The following is a 13,980-nucleotide window of genomic DNA, read 5'->3' on the forward strand; positions in this document are numbered from 1 at the left end:
AAGGTGGTAGGACAGGTCAAGAGTGGTTAATAAAGTGTACAGTATCCTGGGCTTTATAAATAGAGGCAGAGAGTACAAGAGCAAGGAGGTTGTGTTGAGCTTGTGTAAGACACTAGTTAGACCTCAGCTAGAGTATTGTGTACAGTTCTGGGTGCTGCATTTTAAGAAGGATGTGAAGGCATTGGAAAAAATGCAGAAGAGGTTTACGAGAATGCTTCCATGGATAAGAAACTTGAGTTACGAAGATAATTGGAGAGGTTGGGACTCAACCTTTTCTCCAAGGAGAAGAGTAAATTTGATAGAGGTGTTCAAAACCATGAGGGGTCTGGGCAGAGTAGAAAGGGAGAAACTGTTCCCACTTGTGAAAGGATCAAGAACCAGAGGACACGGATTGAAAGTAATTGGCAAAAGTGATGAGAGAAAACTTTATGCAACGAGTGGTTTGGGTCTGGACTGCAGTGCCTGGAAGTTGATGGAGGCAGGTCAATCAAGGAATTCAAGAGGGCATTGGATGATTTTCTCTTCAAATAATCTGCAGGGTTACGGAAAGAAGGCGGGAGAATGGCACTAGGTGAAAAGCTCATTTGAAGAGCTGGTGCAGCCATGATTGGCTGATTGGCCTCCTTCTGCACTAATAATTGTGTGTCAAATACAGCTATTGCCCCTATAACTGTAGCTTTCCCTGCTCCTTGTGGGAGTCCTTTGAACTATGCTTGGCAACTGTTGCAGTGACATGAAACCAAGGAAGAGTCTATGTAGAGAACCAATACATTGGCAAAAAGGTCAGTGAGTGACATTAAATGAGAAACTTATGCAAGTGTATTAATGGGTTTGAGGACAGCAGGTCTACACGCATTAATTAAAATTAATAATTTACACTAGGTACTAGCTAGACTGTAAAGGAGGGAATAGAGGTTTTGTTTTAGACCTTGGATGGGCAGTAGGGACCTACTGCTTGCAATTCCTGTTCTTTGTGGAAACCAACACAGTGGCAGCAGTGTGTACCATCTACAAAATGCACTGCAGCAATTCCCAAGACTCCTTCGACAGCACCTTCCAAACCCGTGACCTCCACCATCTAGGGCAGCAGACACATGGGAACACCACCACCTGCAAGTTCCCCTCCAAGTCACTCACCACCCTGACTTGGAAATATATCACCGTTCCTTCACTGTCACTGGGTCAAAATCCTGGAACTCCCTCCCTAACAGCACTGTGGGTGTACCTGCACCACATGGACTGTAGCGGTTCAACAAGGCAGCTCACCACTGCCACCACCTCAAGGGCAATTAGGGATGGGCAATAAAAGCGAAGCCCACATTCCGTGAATGAATTTTTTTTTAAACTTAGGACATTTCATGTATCTTGGGGGAACCACGTGTGTAGGAAGGTGCCTCCAACAGCTTCAGTCCAAGCTCAGTATTTCCCAGCTTGAGGGGGCAGCCGCAGTCACTGCGGAGCATCTGGGAGGATGAGTGATTCCTGGATCGTACATTCCAGCAGGTGGTCACTCCACAGGCAGAGAGAGGTCAGGATAGGAGATAGGCAGCCATCTAGAAGAGTAGGAAGAGGCGGGGAGTACAAGAGTCTTAAGGATGTGTGCCAGCCTCAAACTGGTACTGCTAGGAGTGACGACAACCTGGAAGGAGTGCAGCCAAGAGCATAGTACATTCAATGGGCAAGGGACTGCACAGGAGAGAACAGTAAAGAGTAGAAACATTCCTTATAGGAGATTCCATAGTTAGAGGGACAGACGAGGCTTTCTGTAACTGTCATCGTTGTGGTGTGTTACCTGCTTGGAGCCAGGATTAAAGGACCTCATGGAGAGGGTGCAGGGGGAAGGGAGTGGGCCAGAAGTTGTGGTACACATTGGTACCAATGACATTAGGATAGGCATTGAGTTCCTAAGATCAGATTTTTAGAAGTGAGGGTGAAAGTTTAAAAAGTAGCACCTGAAAGATAGTAACCTCTGGATTAGCCCTAGTGTTGCGTGCTAGCCAGAGTAGAAATAGGAAGATAGGGAGGATTGAGGCTGGTGCAGGAGGGTGGGCAGATTCTTGGAACCTGTTCTGGGACAGGAGGCACCTATTCAAAAGGGATGGGTTGCACCTCGACACCAAATATGCTCGCAGGGAGGTTCACTGGTGTGACTGGGGAGGATTTGCACTAAATTGGTAGGGGAGGGTGGGCACCAGAATATGGAGGTAGAAAAGAGGAATGAAGTGCATAAAGGAGTGAGATTGTCAGACAGCAGTAGATTAGGTAGTAGTACAATATTAGATAGAAGCTACCGAGGAATACAAAGACAATTTTAAAATGCATGTATAGAAAGGCACAAAGTGTGGTGGTTGGTGAGCTACAAACACAAATAGCAATGTGGGGATGTGATGTCATGGCAATAATGGTAACATGGCTTAAAATGGTGAGGACTGGGCACTTATCTAGAAAAAGAGAAGGACAAAGGGAGGTGGGATGACAGTACTGATTAGGGAAGACATTGCAGCGATGGAATGAAAGGATGTCCCTGAGGGGGTAGAGACAGAATCCATTTGGTTAGAGTTGAGAAGCAAAAAGGGGATGATCACACTACTAGGGGTATTATGATGGCCTCCAAACAGTGAGAGATAAAGGAACAAATCTACAGGGAAATCAGATATGCAAGAACTATAGAATGGTGATACTGGGGGACTTTAGTACCCAAATATTGATTGGGATAGTCTTAAGAATAAAGGAAAAGGAAGGGGAGGAATTTCTGAAATATGTTCAGGAGAACTTCCTTGATCAGTATGTTCTTGGTCCAACTAGGAAGGAGGCATTGCTGGATCTGGTGCTGGGGAATGAGATGGGCCAAATATCTGTGGGGGAACATTTGGGTAAGAGTGATCATCATATGACGTTTAGGCCAGTAATGGAGAAGAGAAAGGAACAATCTAAAGTAGAACATCGAAACTGGAAAAACCCTATCTTTAATGGGATGAGGGGGGATTCGGCCAAATTAAACTGGAACTAAAGAATGACAGGTAAAACTAATGGAACAACAGGTGATCTTTGTGGAAGAGATACTTCAGGTACAGGCTCAGTACATTCCAACAAGAGGCAAAGGTGGGGGAACCAATGCCAGGGCCCCTTGGATGATGAGGGAAATAGAGAATAGGATGAAACAAAAATAGAGGGTGTATGACACATGTCAGGTGAACTCTTTAAGTGAGAACCAGGCCAAATACAATAAGTTGAGAAAGAAAATAAGACTGGAAAAGAGGGAGTATATGAGAATAGAATGGCAGTTAACATGAATGAATCTAAAAATCTACCAGTGTAAATAGTAAGAGGCAAGGTGGGTCATATTGGGGACAAAGAGGGTGATCTACACTTGGATGTACAGGGCAAGGCTAGAATACTTTAATGAGTTATTTTTATCAGTGTTTACTAAAGAAGAGGCTGTTGACAAAATATCAGTAGAATTGGAAATGGTGGAGGTAATGGATGGGGTGAAAATTGATAGGCAGGATATACTGGAAAGGCTACCTATGCTTAGTGGACAAGCCGCCTGGTCCAGATGGCTTTCATCCCAAGTAACTAAAGAAACTGAAGGTGGAGATGGTGGAAAGGCTCAATGTACTCTTCCAATCTTCCCTAGATATGGTGGGGCAGTAAGTTCCAGAGGACTGGAAAGGGTGGAAGGACATTCCTAGTAACTATAGGCTGGTCAGATTAACATCAGTGATGGGTAAGGTTTTTGAAACAATCATGGAAAACAAGTAACAGACACTGGGAGAGTTTGAGTTAATTCAGGAGAGTCAGCACGGATTTGTAAAGGGTAGATCGTGTTTGACTAATTTAATTGAATTTATTGATGAAGTAACAGAAGGTTGATGAAGGGAATGCGATGGATGTTGTCTATATGGATTTTAAAGTGTTTCTCAAAATGCCACAAAAAACTGGTTACTGAAATTGTGGCTCATGGAATGGGAGGGTCAGCTTAGATTTTTTTTAAAAAATGGTTTAAGGACAGAAAAATGGCAGGTTGTGGTGAATGGTGGTTTTTCAGACTGGGTGGTAGACAGTGGTGGTTCCCCAAGGTTCAGTGCTTTTTTTGATTTATATAAATTACTTGGATCTTGGAATACAGATTCAATTCCGATTTAAAAATTTCCTGATGGTACCAAATTTGGAGATGTGGTAAACGGTGAGAATGATACTAATCGACTGCAACAGGACATAGGATAGCAGAACGGGCAGACAAGCATATGAATTAGGAGCAGGAGTAGGCCACTCGGCCCTTCAATAAGATGATGGCTATCTGATTTTAACCTCATATTCCTGCCTACCCCCAATAACCTTTCACCCCCTTGCTTATCAAGATTCTATTTCCACCTGCCTTAAAGATATTCAAGGACTCTGCCTCAATCACCTTTTGAGGAAGATAATTGAAGACTCACCACCCTCAATTTTTTTTCCCTCATCTGTTCTAAATGGGCGATCCCTTATTTTTAAACAGTGACCCCTAGTTCTAGATTCTCCCACAAGAGGGAACATTCTTCCCACATTCACCCTGTCAAGACCCCTCAGGATCTTGTGTTTCAATCAAGTCGCCTCTTACTCTTCTAAACCCCAGCGGATACAAGCCCAACCTGTCCAACCTTTCCTCATGAGATAACTTGCCCATTCCAGGAATTAATCTAGTAAACCTTCTCTGAATTGCTTCCAATGAATTTACATCTGTAAAGTGGCAGATAGAACTGAATACAAAGTGTGAGGTGGTATATTTTGGCAGAAGGGAAAGGGAGAGACAATATAGAATTAATGGCACAATCCTAAAGAATGTGCAGGGACAGAGGGATCTGGGGGTTAATATGCAAAAATCTTTGGAGGTGGCAGGATATATTGAGAGAAAAGCAGAGCATATGGGATTCTGGACTTCACATCAGAGGTATTGAGTACAAAATCAGGAAAGTTTTATGCTGAATCTTTATAAAGCTCTGGTTAAGCCACATCTAGAGTATTGTGTCCAGTTCTGGTCACCACACTTTAGGAAGGGCGCGAGGGTCCTTGAAAGGGTGCAGAAGAGATTTACCAGGATGGTCCCAGAGATGGGGGATTTTAGCTACAAGGTTAGGCTGGAGAAGCTGGGGTTGTTCTCCTTGGAGCAAAGGAGATTGAGGGGAGATTTAATAGAGGTGTACAAGGTTATGACAGGTTTAGATGAGGTAGATAAAGAAAAGCTGTTTCCACTAGCTGATGGAACAAGGACTAGGGGGACACAGGTTTAAGGTTACAGGTGGGGGAATGTGAAGAAGAACTGTAATGACCTGGAAGTTACTGCCTCCGAGGGTGGCAGAAGCAGAGACAATGAATGATTTCAAAAGGAAATTGGATGGGCAGAGAGAAATAAACTTGCAGCATTACAGGGATAGAGTGGGGGAATGGGCCTGACAGGATTGCTCTAAAGAGCTGGTATGGACTCAAATGGGCTGAATGGCCACCTCCTGTGCCATAATGACTAAGACTTTGTGATGTATGACTCGTATTGGCTAAAGTCGGTGGCATGATTTCAGGGTGGAGGGGGAGAATGTTCTGGAATTTGTAAACTTACCTGTTGGCACTATACAACTAAGTCCTTTTCCTTTTAAATTGCCAAATGCTAAGTAATGGAACTGAGAAATAGGTACAGTGATTCCCTTTTCTTTTACATCTACACTTTCTTAAAATTCAAGTAACTTACCACTGGCTGCGTAAACAAATTTCTTCCTTGTATACAGCTCCTGCCTGAAACCTTAAACCTGTATTCCCTAGCCCTTGCACCATCAGCTAATGGGAAGTTTATAGGAATAAACCTAGTTTAATCCATCATACTCAGTGTTTTGCTTCTGTGAAAATATCAAACGAAATATTTTCACACACAGAAATGGCAATTGGTACAATTGTTCAACAAACTGCTAACAAAGCATACCAACTCCTGGCTGTGCTAGTTTTAATGGAAACATGAACCAGTTATATAACTAGAATTTGCTACAGGCCAGTTTAAAAAAAAAAGCCTCTTATTTATAGAACACCTTATAGCTCGCAAAAACATCTCAAATTTCTTTGCCTGCAATGAGCCATTTTTGAAGTGCAGTGGCAGCCATTTTGCGCACAGTAAGCACTCGCAGCAATGAGGGTTTCTGTTTTGTTTCAATGGCGTTGATCAATGAAGGGATGTTATGGCCAGGAGCCAGAAGTTCCTGCTTTGCAAACAGCGCAAGACGATCTGTAACATCTACCAAAACCATCAGACTGGGCCTCAGCTTTAACATCACATTGAAAGACAGCATCTCCGACAGCCCAGCACTCCCTCAGTACTGCACTAGGTGTGTCGGCCTAGATTATGTACATCAATCTTTGGAATGGGACATGAATCTACAACCTTTTGATTCAGGGGCAAGAGTGCTACCATTGAGCCGCAGCTGAAAAATGAGGGGGGGGAATAATCTAAATAATAATTTCAAATGTCGCATTTAAACAGATACATCAACTACTCTAAATAAAGATGTTCCAGAGACAAAAGGACCCAGTGCTTCCTCCAAGTGCAAGCTGAGGTAATTATTTTACATCTTTCAAATATTTTATTCACAGTGACGATTTAATAGCGAACTATTTTTGTAAAAATAGAAAAGGTTGGAAATACTCAGCAAGCTGGGCCGCATTTGGAGAGAGGAACAGTTGACATTTCAGGTCAGTAAGCTTTCATCAGAACTCGTCATGAACCTGTAACGTTAACTCCGTTCCTCTCTCCACAGATGCTGCCTGACTTACCGAGTATTTCCAGTGTTTGCCGGGTTTTTTAAATTTTGGATTTTCAGCATCTGCAATATTTTGCTTTTGTATTTTCAGTTATTTGATTTTGTTTAACCCTCCCTGATGGAGACCCCAACCAGCTGACCTGCTCCACAGCTTCAGTCCGAGCTGCTCCAAGGCTGGTCAGTAAGAGTCACACAGGGCTGAGAGTTGACTTGTGGCCTGCTTTTTTCATTGAGTTGAAAACGTCTATGTCAGTGCAGATTGGATGCGGGTGCTGGACCCTTTGGTGGTAGGGGTGGGGATGGTGGTCTGCAGGACTCCAGTACTATACCTGTGTCATGTATTAACCAACTGGGTCATGTAGGGCACTGGAGTTTGGTTTTTTTAATTTAAATTTTCGAAAGGGGACAAAAACAGGCTTGGAAGTGAAACATTTCTCACAGGCTTTGGCTCACAATCCAACTGTAAACAAAGATTGCTGAGTTTTTCCAGGTATTTCTGTTTTTGTTTTCAATTAAACAATATTTTGCTCTGTCTTTAGGGCCTGCAGGTCCATTTAACTGGTCAAAGGAATTGGGACCATTTGAAGAAAGTGATGTCTCCATCTACCAAAGTGCACACCTTTCCAAATAAACCCTGAAATTTGGTCTTTTTTAAAAAAAACTGAATTATAATCGACAGTAGATTTGCATTTGTGTTCATTTTTGTATGTGGATTCATGGACACTAGTTTGAGGGGTTCAGTGACCAGTGATAAACGCAATTCTCAAGCTGCCTCGTTTGCGGCTCCAGTTTGTGTCCTGCGTTTTTCTCCATCTCCGGTGTTGTCCGCTGCAAGTAAATACTCCAGCAATCCTTTTTCTTTAAGCCATTGCTAAAATTCGAAGATATTGTTGTTATTATCTCTCATCCCTGTGCCTCTGCCACTCTGGAGATCAGCATTGCCTTGATCTCTGCAAACACTGTCCCTGATGTTACACCTATATATGCTCTGTCGCTTGAACTGCTGCCATCAACTTATCCAGACAGTAACAAATGCACAACAGCCCTTCCGACTTGAAGTATTCTGCCTACGGAACGTTACCTTCCTCATCCCAATCAGCCTCGTGACTACTTTCTTTACCTGCAGGATCTAATTAGGCATTTCGTTTCCCAGAAAACACATCTGAGTTTCCACAACATAAACACCTCTTGTTCAAGCTCCATTTATCCATTTGAACAGTGCTGTTCCCCAACACACAAGCATTTGCGTGACATGGAATTCCAAAGAGTTGTATAATTTTCCTTTCATCCTATTTATAGCGAATTACATTTCAACAATTCCTTTTCCCATTCACTCCACACCAGCCTTCCAATCTGGCAGCTAGTGACAATTTGAGAGTCTCCCGATGCTCTCAACATAGGTGAGAAAGAAAAAAATACATTTTACTCAACAGGCCCAAATTTCTGTAAATTTAACCAAATCTTGTGCTCTCAGTAATCTAAGGTAGTGTGATCATTGAGTGAAAATAGACCCTTTCTTGCCTCTGCAAGGATTAATATCAGTCACGTCACAAACTTTCTTAACAGAGCAAGTACCAAACCAGTTCATTCATGGACAGTCATTTACAGAAGCAAGCAGCAGCAGCCTAGAGGGGCTAAACAGGCAGTTAAGCTTCATTGCTTGACTTTCCTTCCAGGATAAGATGGATAAACACTCCATCAGATTGAAGCATCTGCTTGAATATTACTGCTTTCGGTGCTCCTTCAAATTCTCTAGCTGTTATGTTTCCTCTGTACCCATTTAAGAGGCAAAGCTGGAACTAATCCAGGCATCAAAATTATTGCATTGTTAGACGCCTAAACTTTTAAACTGTCCTTGAGAAGTCTGTTTGTGAGACGGAGGCATTTTACTCAAAAGAAACACTAGATGCCTCCCCACTACACACACCCCTTCCCCCCAAATACATACCACAAACACAATAAGGATATACTGAACACCTGTGGTGTTTAACACATGCTGTCTAGGTTAGTGTTATTCTGATTGGATTCTATTGTAGCCTAGAGTGATCTGTTCATTGTTTCTAGTATTTGGATGTGTTAGGTGACTGGTATCCTTGCTGCTGTTAGTAATTAACTGTACTGTCTTAAGCTTTATTCAAACAAATTGTGCAGTTCTAAAAGAATAAAGCCCAGCATGTAGTTACAGAAGCCATTTCGAGGGTGGAATTTTTATTAAAAGAACCTATTTTAAGCTAAGAAACACAATATCAAAACCCATAAACTGTGGACAAAAAAGCTCCACTTCTGTCGCACAGATCACTCCCATTAACTGCCATGGATGAAATCCCACAATAATCATCTTCTAAGCATACTATTTTACCAATTATTTATATTTTAAATTATAGTGGGAGAGATAATTCTGCACAAAAACAGCCCCTTGCTATAAAAAAGTACATTGTATTATCTGACAATGGTAATTAAGTAGTTACCAAGTGACTCATGATGGGCTGTGGCAGAAATTGGTCCCCTCACTTCACAGCTTGTTGGGATCCTTCTCTACATTGCAAACAACCGATTATAGTATTGACGACTCAGTCCAACTCATTTCTGGTCAAGAGGGCTGAGTGGACAGGGATTCTATCTTGGGTATGGGAGACAAACAGAGGGCGAGATCGAAAGCTGCGCTTCAATTGTGCCTCCTCCTGGTAGAGCACAGGATGGCCTACTCAGCAGTTATAGCTAAGCTGCAGGACCTTGTCCTCTCAGGTGATAGTGGCGGTGACAACAAGCCTCTGAAAGGAGACAAATGGGAAAACCAATGAAAATGTACCATTTTGGAATAAAACAACCCACCCCCCTCCAAGAAAAAACAGGGCTAGAGATTCATCTTGTGCTGTACTGTAGAATGGGTAATATCAGATCATCCTCTTGTTCTACACAATTCCTGATGTTTAATCCCGTCAACTGCGAAGGAGCTGAAAATGGCCACACTGCAGACAGGCAGCTGATCCATTGTTGCACCAAACGCCCGAGATGAATTTCTAGCCGTACATTTTTTCCCTCCCCCGAATATCTTGGAAAGAGAAACTGGGGCTCTCAAGAATCTCCAGATCGCCGGGTGTTCCTGTGATCCTTTCGACAGGATGAACACTGATGTCATCCAGTGCCAACAGGCAATGCACGGACTTTATCTAATGTCATTAGGGCTGACAATGCACCAGTTCTGCTTTAAAAACGTAACTGATTTTGATGCGTGCAACTTAAACAAACCCAGTCCCTGTTGTTTAAAAGTGTTTGCAGACGGTGTTAGTCCCAAATGCTCCCAGAATACAGGATATTCTCTCGCACACTGCTGTTCTTTCATAGCTGTGGAGGCACCAGAACAATGTGCAAGTGACACATGTTCCAAGCCATGGAAGATACCCTAGCAGGGTTTTTATTCTGTGCTTTTTATTCTGTGCCACTGCCCAGTTTAGATCTAAAGAGAAGTGAGAGTCCTGAAACAGCCAATGATATGAACAACATATGATGTATTCAAGGGAGCACTTGCTACAACACAAGTGAATCTCCCTCCAGTGGGATTTGGCACAACCAGAGAACACCAGGTTGGAGGGAAGGTTCAGTCCCCCAACCGATAAACCCACCCCCAACACCGTACTCCCTGCCCCCCCGCTCCCACCGCCCACAACCCTAACCTGTGATGTGGGGAGAAGAGGCTCAGCTGAGATTATTGCACTCTGTTCATGTGGTGTCTGTAATCTTGTCACTCCTGCTACTTTTAAAATCAAGCTTTGTGGAGATTGATAATGGCTGCAGAATAAAGCGAGTTATCAGCGTGCTACATGTGTGGAAAATGGGTTTCTATGTAGATGCACAGTGGAGATAATAAATAAGTTTGCTCTTTGCCTGAGTTATTTCCATATGAAAATGTGCTATTTAAAACTTGCTAAACTATAGCACAGTCAGCACTTCACACGTTACCTTGCATAACAGACAAAATCCATCTCCGGGTTTTATTCTTTGAATTAGTGCTTCCCAAACTGGATAGAGTGGATGTGGGGAAGATGTTTCCATTAGTAGGAGAGACTAGGACCTGAGGGCACAGCCTCAGAGTAAAGGGAAGACCTTTTAGAACAGAGATGAGGAGAAACTTCTTTAGCCATAGAGTGGTGAATCTATGGAATTCATTGCCACAGAAGGCTGTGGAGGCCAGGTCATTGAGTGTATTTAAGACTGAGATAGATAGGTTCTTGATTGGTAAGGGGATCAAAGGTTACGGGAAGAAGGCGGGAGAATGGGGTTGAGAAACTTATCAGCCATGATTGAATGGCGGAGCAGACTCGATGGGCCGAATGGCCTAATTTCTGCTCCTATGTCTTATGGTTATTAGAATAATAATGTTCCAGCACAGAAACAGGCCACTTGGTTCATCCGGCCTCTGCTGGTGTTTTTCTTCATATAAACCACCTAGGTTAGTCCCACCCTCCTGCTCACTCTGCATATCTCCTGGTATTCCAATTAATACATTCATGTTTTAATATGAGGGTAATTGCCACTTACCTGGCACCTGGCTGGATCTCATTAAGCACTATTGGGTCTTGGTCTGCTCTGTCCACCCCACAATCATCCTGGAGATTAACAATAATCCCCGACTTCTTCGTGACTAACCATTTCCCTAAACCTTTGTCCCCTTCCCCTCCCACCTCCCACATCTGCGAGCAATCTGTGGCCTTCTTTGTCACTAAGATCGAGACTATATGATCAGCTGCCTCTGCCACATCCCTCCCTTCACCTAGCCAACCAGATCAAACTTAACCCAAGGCCCCCCCGCCCACCCTACCTAGCCCTGAACCCACATCTCTTTCTGTTCTTGCAAACGACTGCCCTATCTCCAACGTCCCTATCTTCCACAAAGTCCTTGAACGTGTTGTCATCTCCCAAAATGGGGGAAAACACTGGCATAGTGGTAATGTCAGTGGATTATTACTCCAATAGCTGAGGCTTATGCTCTGGAGACACTGGTTCAAATTCAAATCCCACCACAGAAGCTGGTGGAATTTAAATTAAATTAATAAAATCTGAACTATAAAGCTAGTCTCACTAATGGTGGCCATGAAACGATCATCAATTGTTGTAAAAACCCATCTTTAGGGAAGGAAATCTGCTGTCCTTACCTGGTCTGGCCTACATGTGACTCCAGACCCACTGCAATGCAGTTGACTCTTAACTGCCCTCTGAAATGGCCTGGCAAGCTGCTCAGTTCAAAGGCAATTAGGGATGGGCAACAAATGCTGGTCTTGCCCAGCAACACCCACATCCCAAAGAATATAAAAAACAATTCCTGCCCATCACTCCTGTAACACAACGTTTGAATCGCTCCAATCGGGTTTCTACCGAGCTTTAACACTGAAATGGTTCTTATTAAAATCACAAATGAATTCCTACAAAGCTGTTATAAGCTTTCTCTCCTTATCCTCCTCGATCTGTCTGCAGACTTTGACACAGTTGACCACACCATCCACTGCCGATACCTCTCTTCCTTTGTTCAGCTGTCTGGAACAGCAATCACCTGGTTCCATCCTTTCTATCTAATCGTAGCTATAATATCTATGAGGAAGAAAGAAGCCATTGTCTTTGGTCCCTGCTCCAAACTCTGTTCCCTAGCTACCGACTCCATCCCTCTCCCTGGCAACAGTGAGACTAAACCAGTCCGTTCACAACCTTAGTGGCATATTTGACCAAGATGAGCTTCATCTATGCTCAGCAAACTTATTTACACCTCCCTAAAATCATCCGTCCCCACCCCAGTCTCAGCTCCTCTTGTTGCTGAAACTCCCATCTCTGCCTTTTTTACTTTTAGATTTGACTACTCAATGTCTTTCTGGCTGGCCTCCTGTCTACTACCCTCCATAAACTTGAGTTCATCCGAAACTCAGTTGCCCATATCCTAAAACACTCCAATCATCCCCTGTGTTCACCAATCCAGATTGGTTCCCAGTCCAGCAAACCTTGCCTTTAAAATTCTCAGCCTTGTGTTTGAATGTTTTCATTGGCTTAGCTCTCTCCATCTCTGAAACCCCACCCCCCCCCAAACTTCCTGTCCTTCTCGCTCCATCCTCTTACTCATTTCCCCTCCCTTCACTGCACCATTGGAGGTCATGCCTCCAGCCACCTAGACCCTAAGCTCGAACTCCCACTCGTAAACCTTCTCCATTGCTCTGGCCTCCTTTAAGGCCATCCTTAAAACTTCTTGGACCGAGCTTGTGATCTCTCCATTAAATCAGTATCCATTTATTTTTGATTACATCTCTGTGAAGGGCCTTGGGAATTTTCCACTTTAAAGGTAATCTTCAGGTTATAGTCCAATTGTTACACACCCTCATTATATCCCTTTCTTCACACAATTTCCTTTTAAAAGAACAAGGATAATGACATTTGATGGGGAGTGGAATAGAAATAAAATTTTAAAAACCATGGTGTTAGGTGAAAAAGATATGAAAAGAAATCCAAAACTAACTATCAAAACTTAATTGTTTTTCACTATTTTTAAAATGGACTTTCTGCTGAACCAAAAAAATGGCTGCTACAAGTCACATGACCTTTGTTCTGGAAGCTAACGACTAGATTTACAAGAACAAAAGAATCCTCCTCTCATCATCGTGGAATCTCACACCCAATTGCAATGACATTATGCTCACAAAACCGAGGGGATTTGCAGATTGAAACTCATTATACCTGCAGAGTTGTTAACAAACCCATTGCACACCTGGGACAGTCCAGGTTCATTTCAAAAGAGGACCATTGAGGGGATAATGGAAGTCATTTGCATTTAGATAAGTTTAACCCTCTGGTGGAGTCAGAGGGTCTGCCCAGACAATGGCTTCTTGACACAAGAACCTCAATATGTATGGTAACTTTTTCAAAAGCTAATAGCTGGGACATTATCAGTCCTGAAACCAAGACCAGTTGGATAAACATCTAGATAAACATCTCTTTTGAAATCATGGTGGAGAAAGAAAGTCACATGACTCAAGCGACCACTTTTAAATCTCTATATTCCTCCGAGAACTGGAAAAAACCCCAGTCTGCTGTTTAACATCCAACTGGTGAACACCGAGAAACAGAACTCCAAGCTGAAAAACAGCCTGCTTCTCGAAGCCTGCCTTTGCTGGAAAATTTCCTACCATCGCCTGCAGAACTGACCTAGTCGCTGTGTACCAAC

The 13,980-nt window shown here is 43.1% G+C and overlaps 1 protein-coding gene across 2 annotated transcripts in view; it reads left to right on the forward strand.

Annotated features, from left to right (window-relative positions):
• The window catches only part of LOC121273164 (tachykinin-3-like), a 33,562-nt gene extending 24,596 nt beyond the window's left edge, over positions 1–8,966 (forward strand). The window contains exons 6-7 of one of the 2 annotated variants that reach the window (XM_041180140.1): positions 6,503–6,575; positions 7,319–8,966. In XM_041180140.1, coding sequence (XP_041036074.1) covers positions 6,503–6,575; positions 7,319–7,337 — 92 coding nt within the window. In that variant the 3' untranslated portion in view covers positions 7,338–8,966. The remainder of the gene's footprint in view (positions 1–6,502; positions 6,576–7,318) is intronic. The other variant, XM_041180141.1, reaches the window with a different exon arrangement.
• Positions 8,967–13,980: the final 5,014 nt, after the last annotated feature.

The sequence above is a fragment of the Carcharodon carcharias genome, chromosome X (assembly GCF_017639515.1).
Source record: "Carcharodon carcharias isolate sCarCar2 chromosome X, sCarCar2.pri, whole genome shotgun sequence".
Lineage (NCBI taxonomy): Eukaryota > Metazoa > Chordata > Chondrichthyes > Lamniformes > Lamnidae > Carcharodon > Carcharodon carcharias.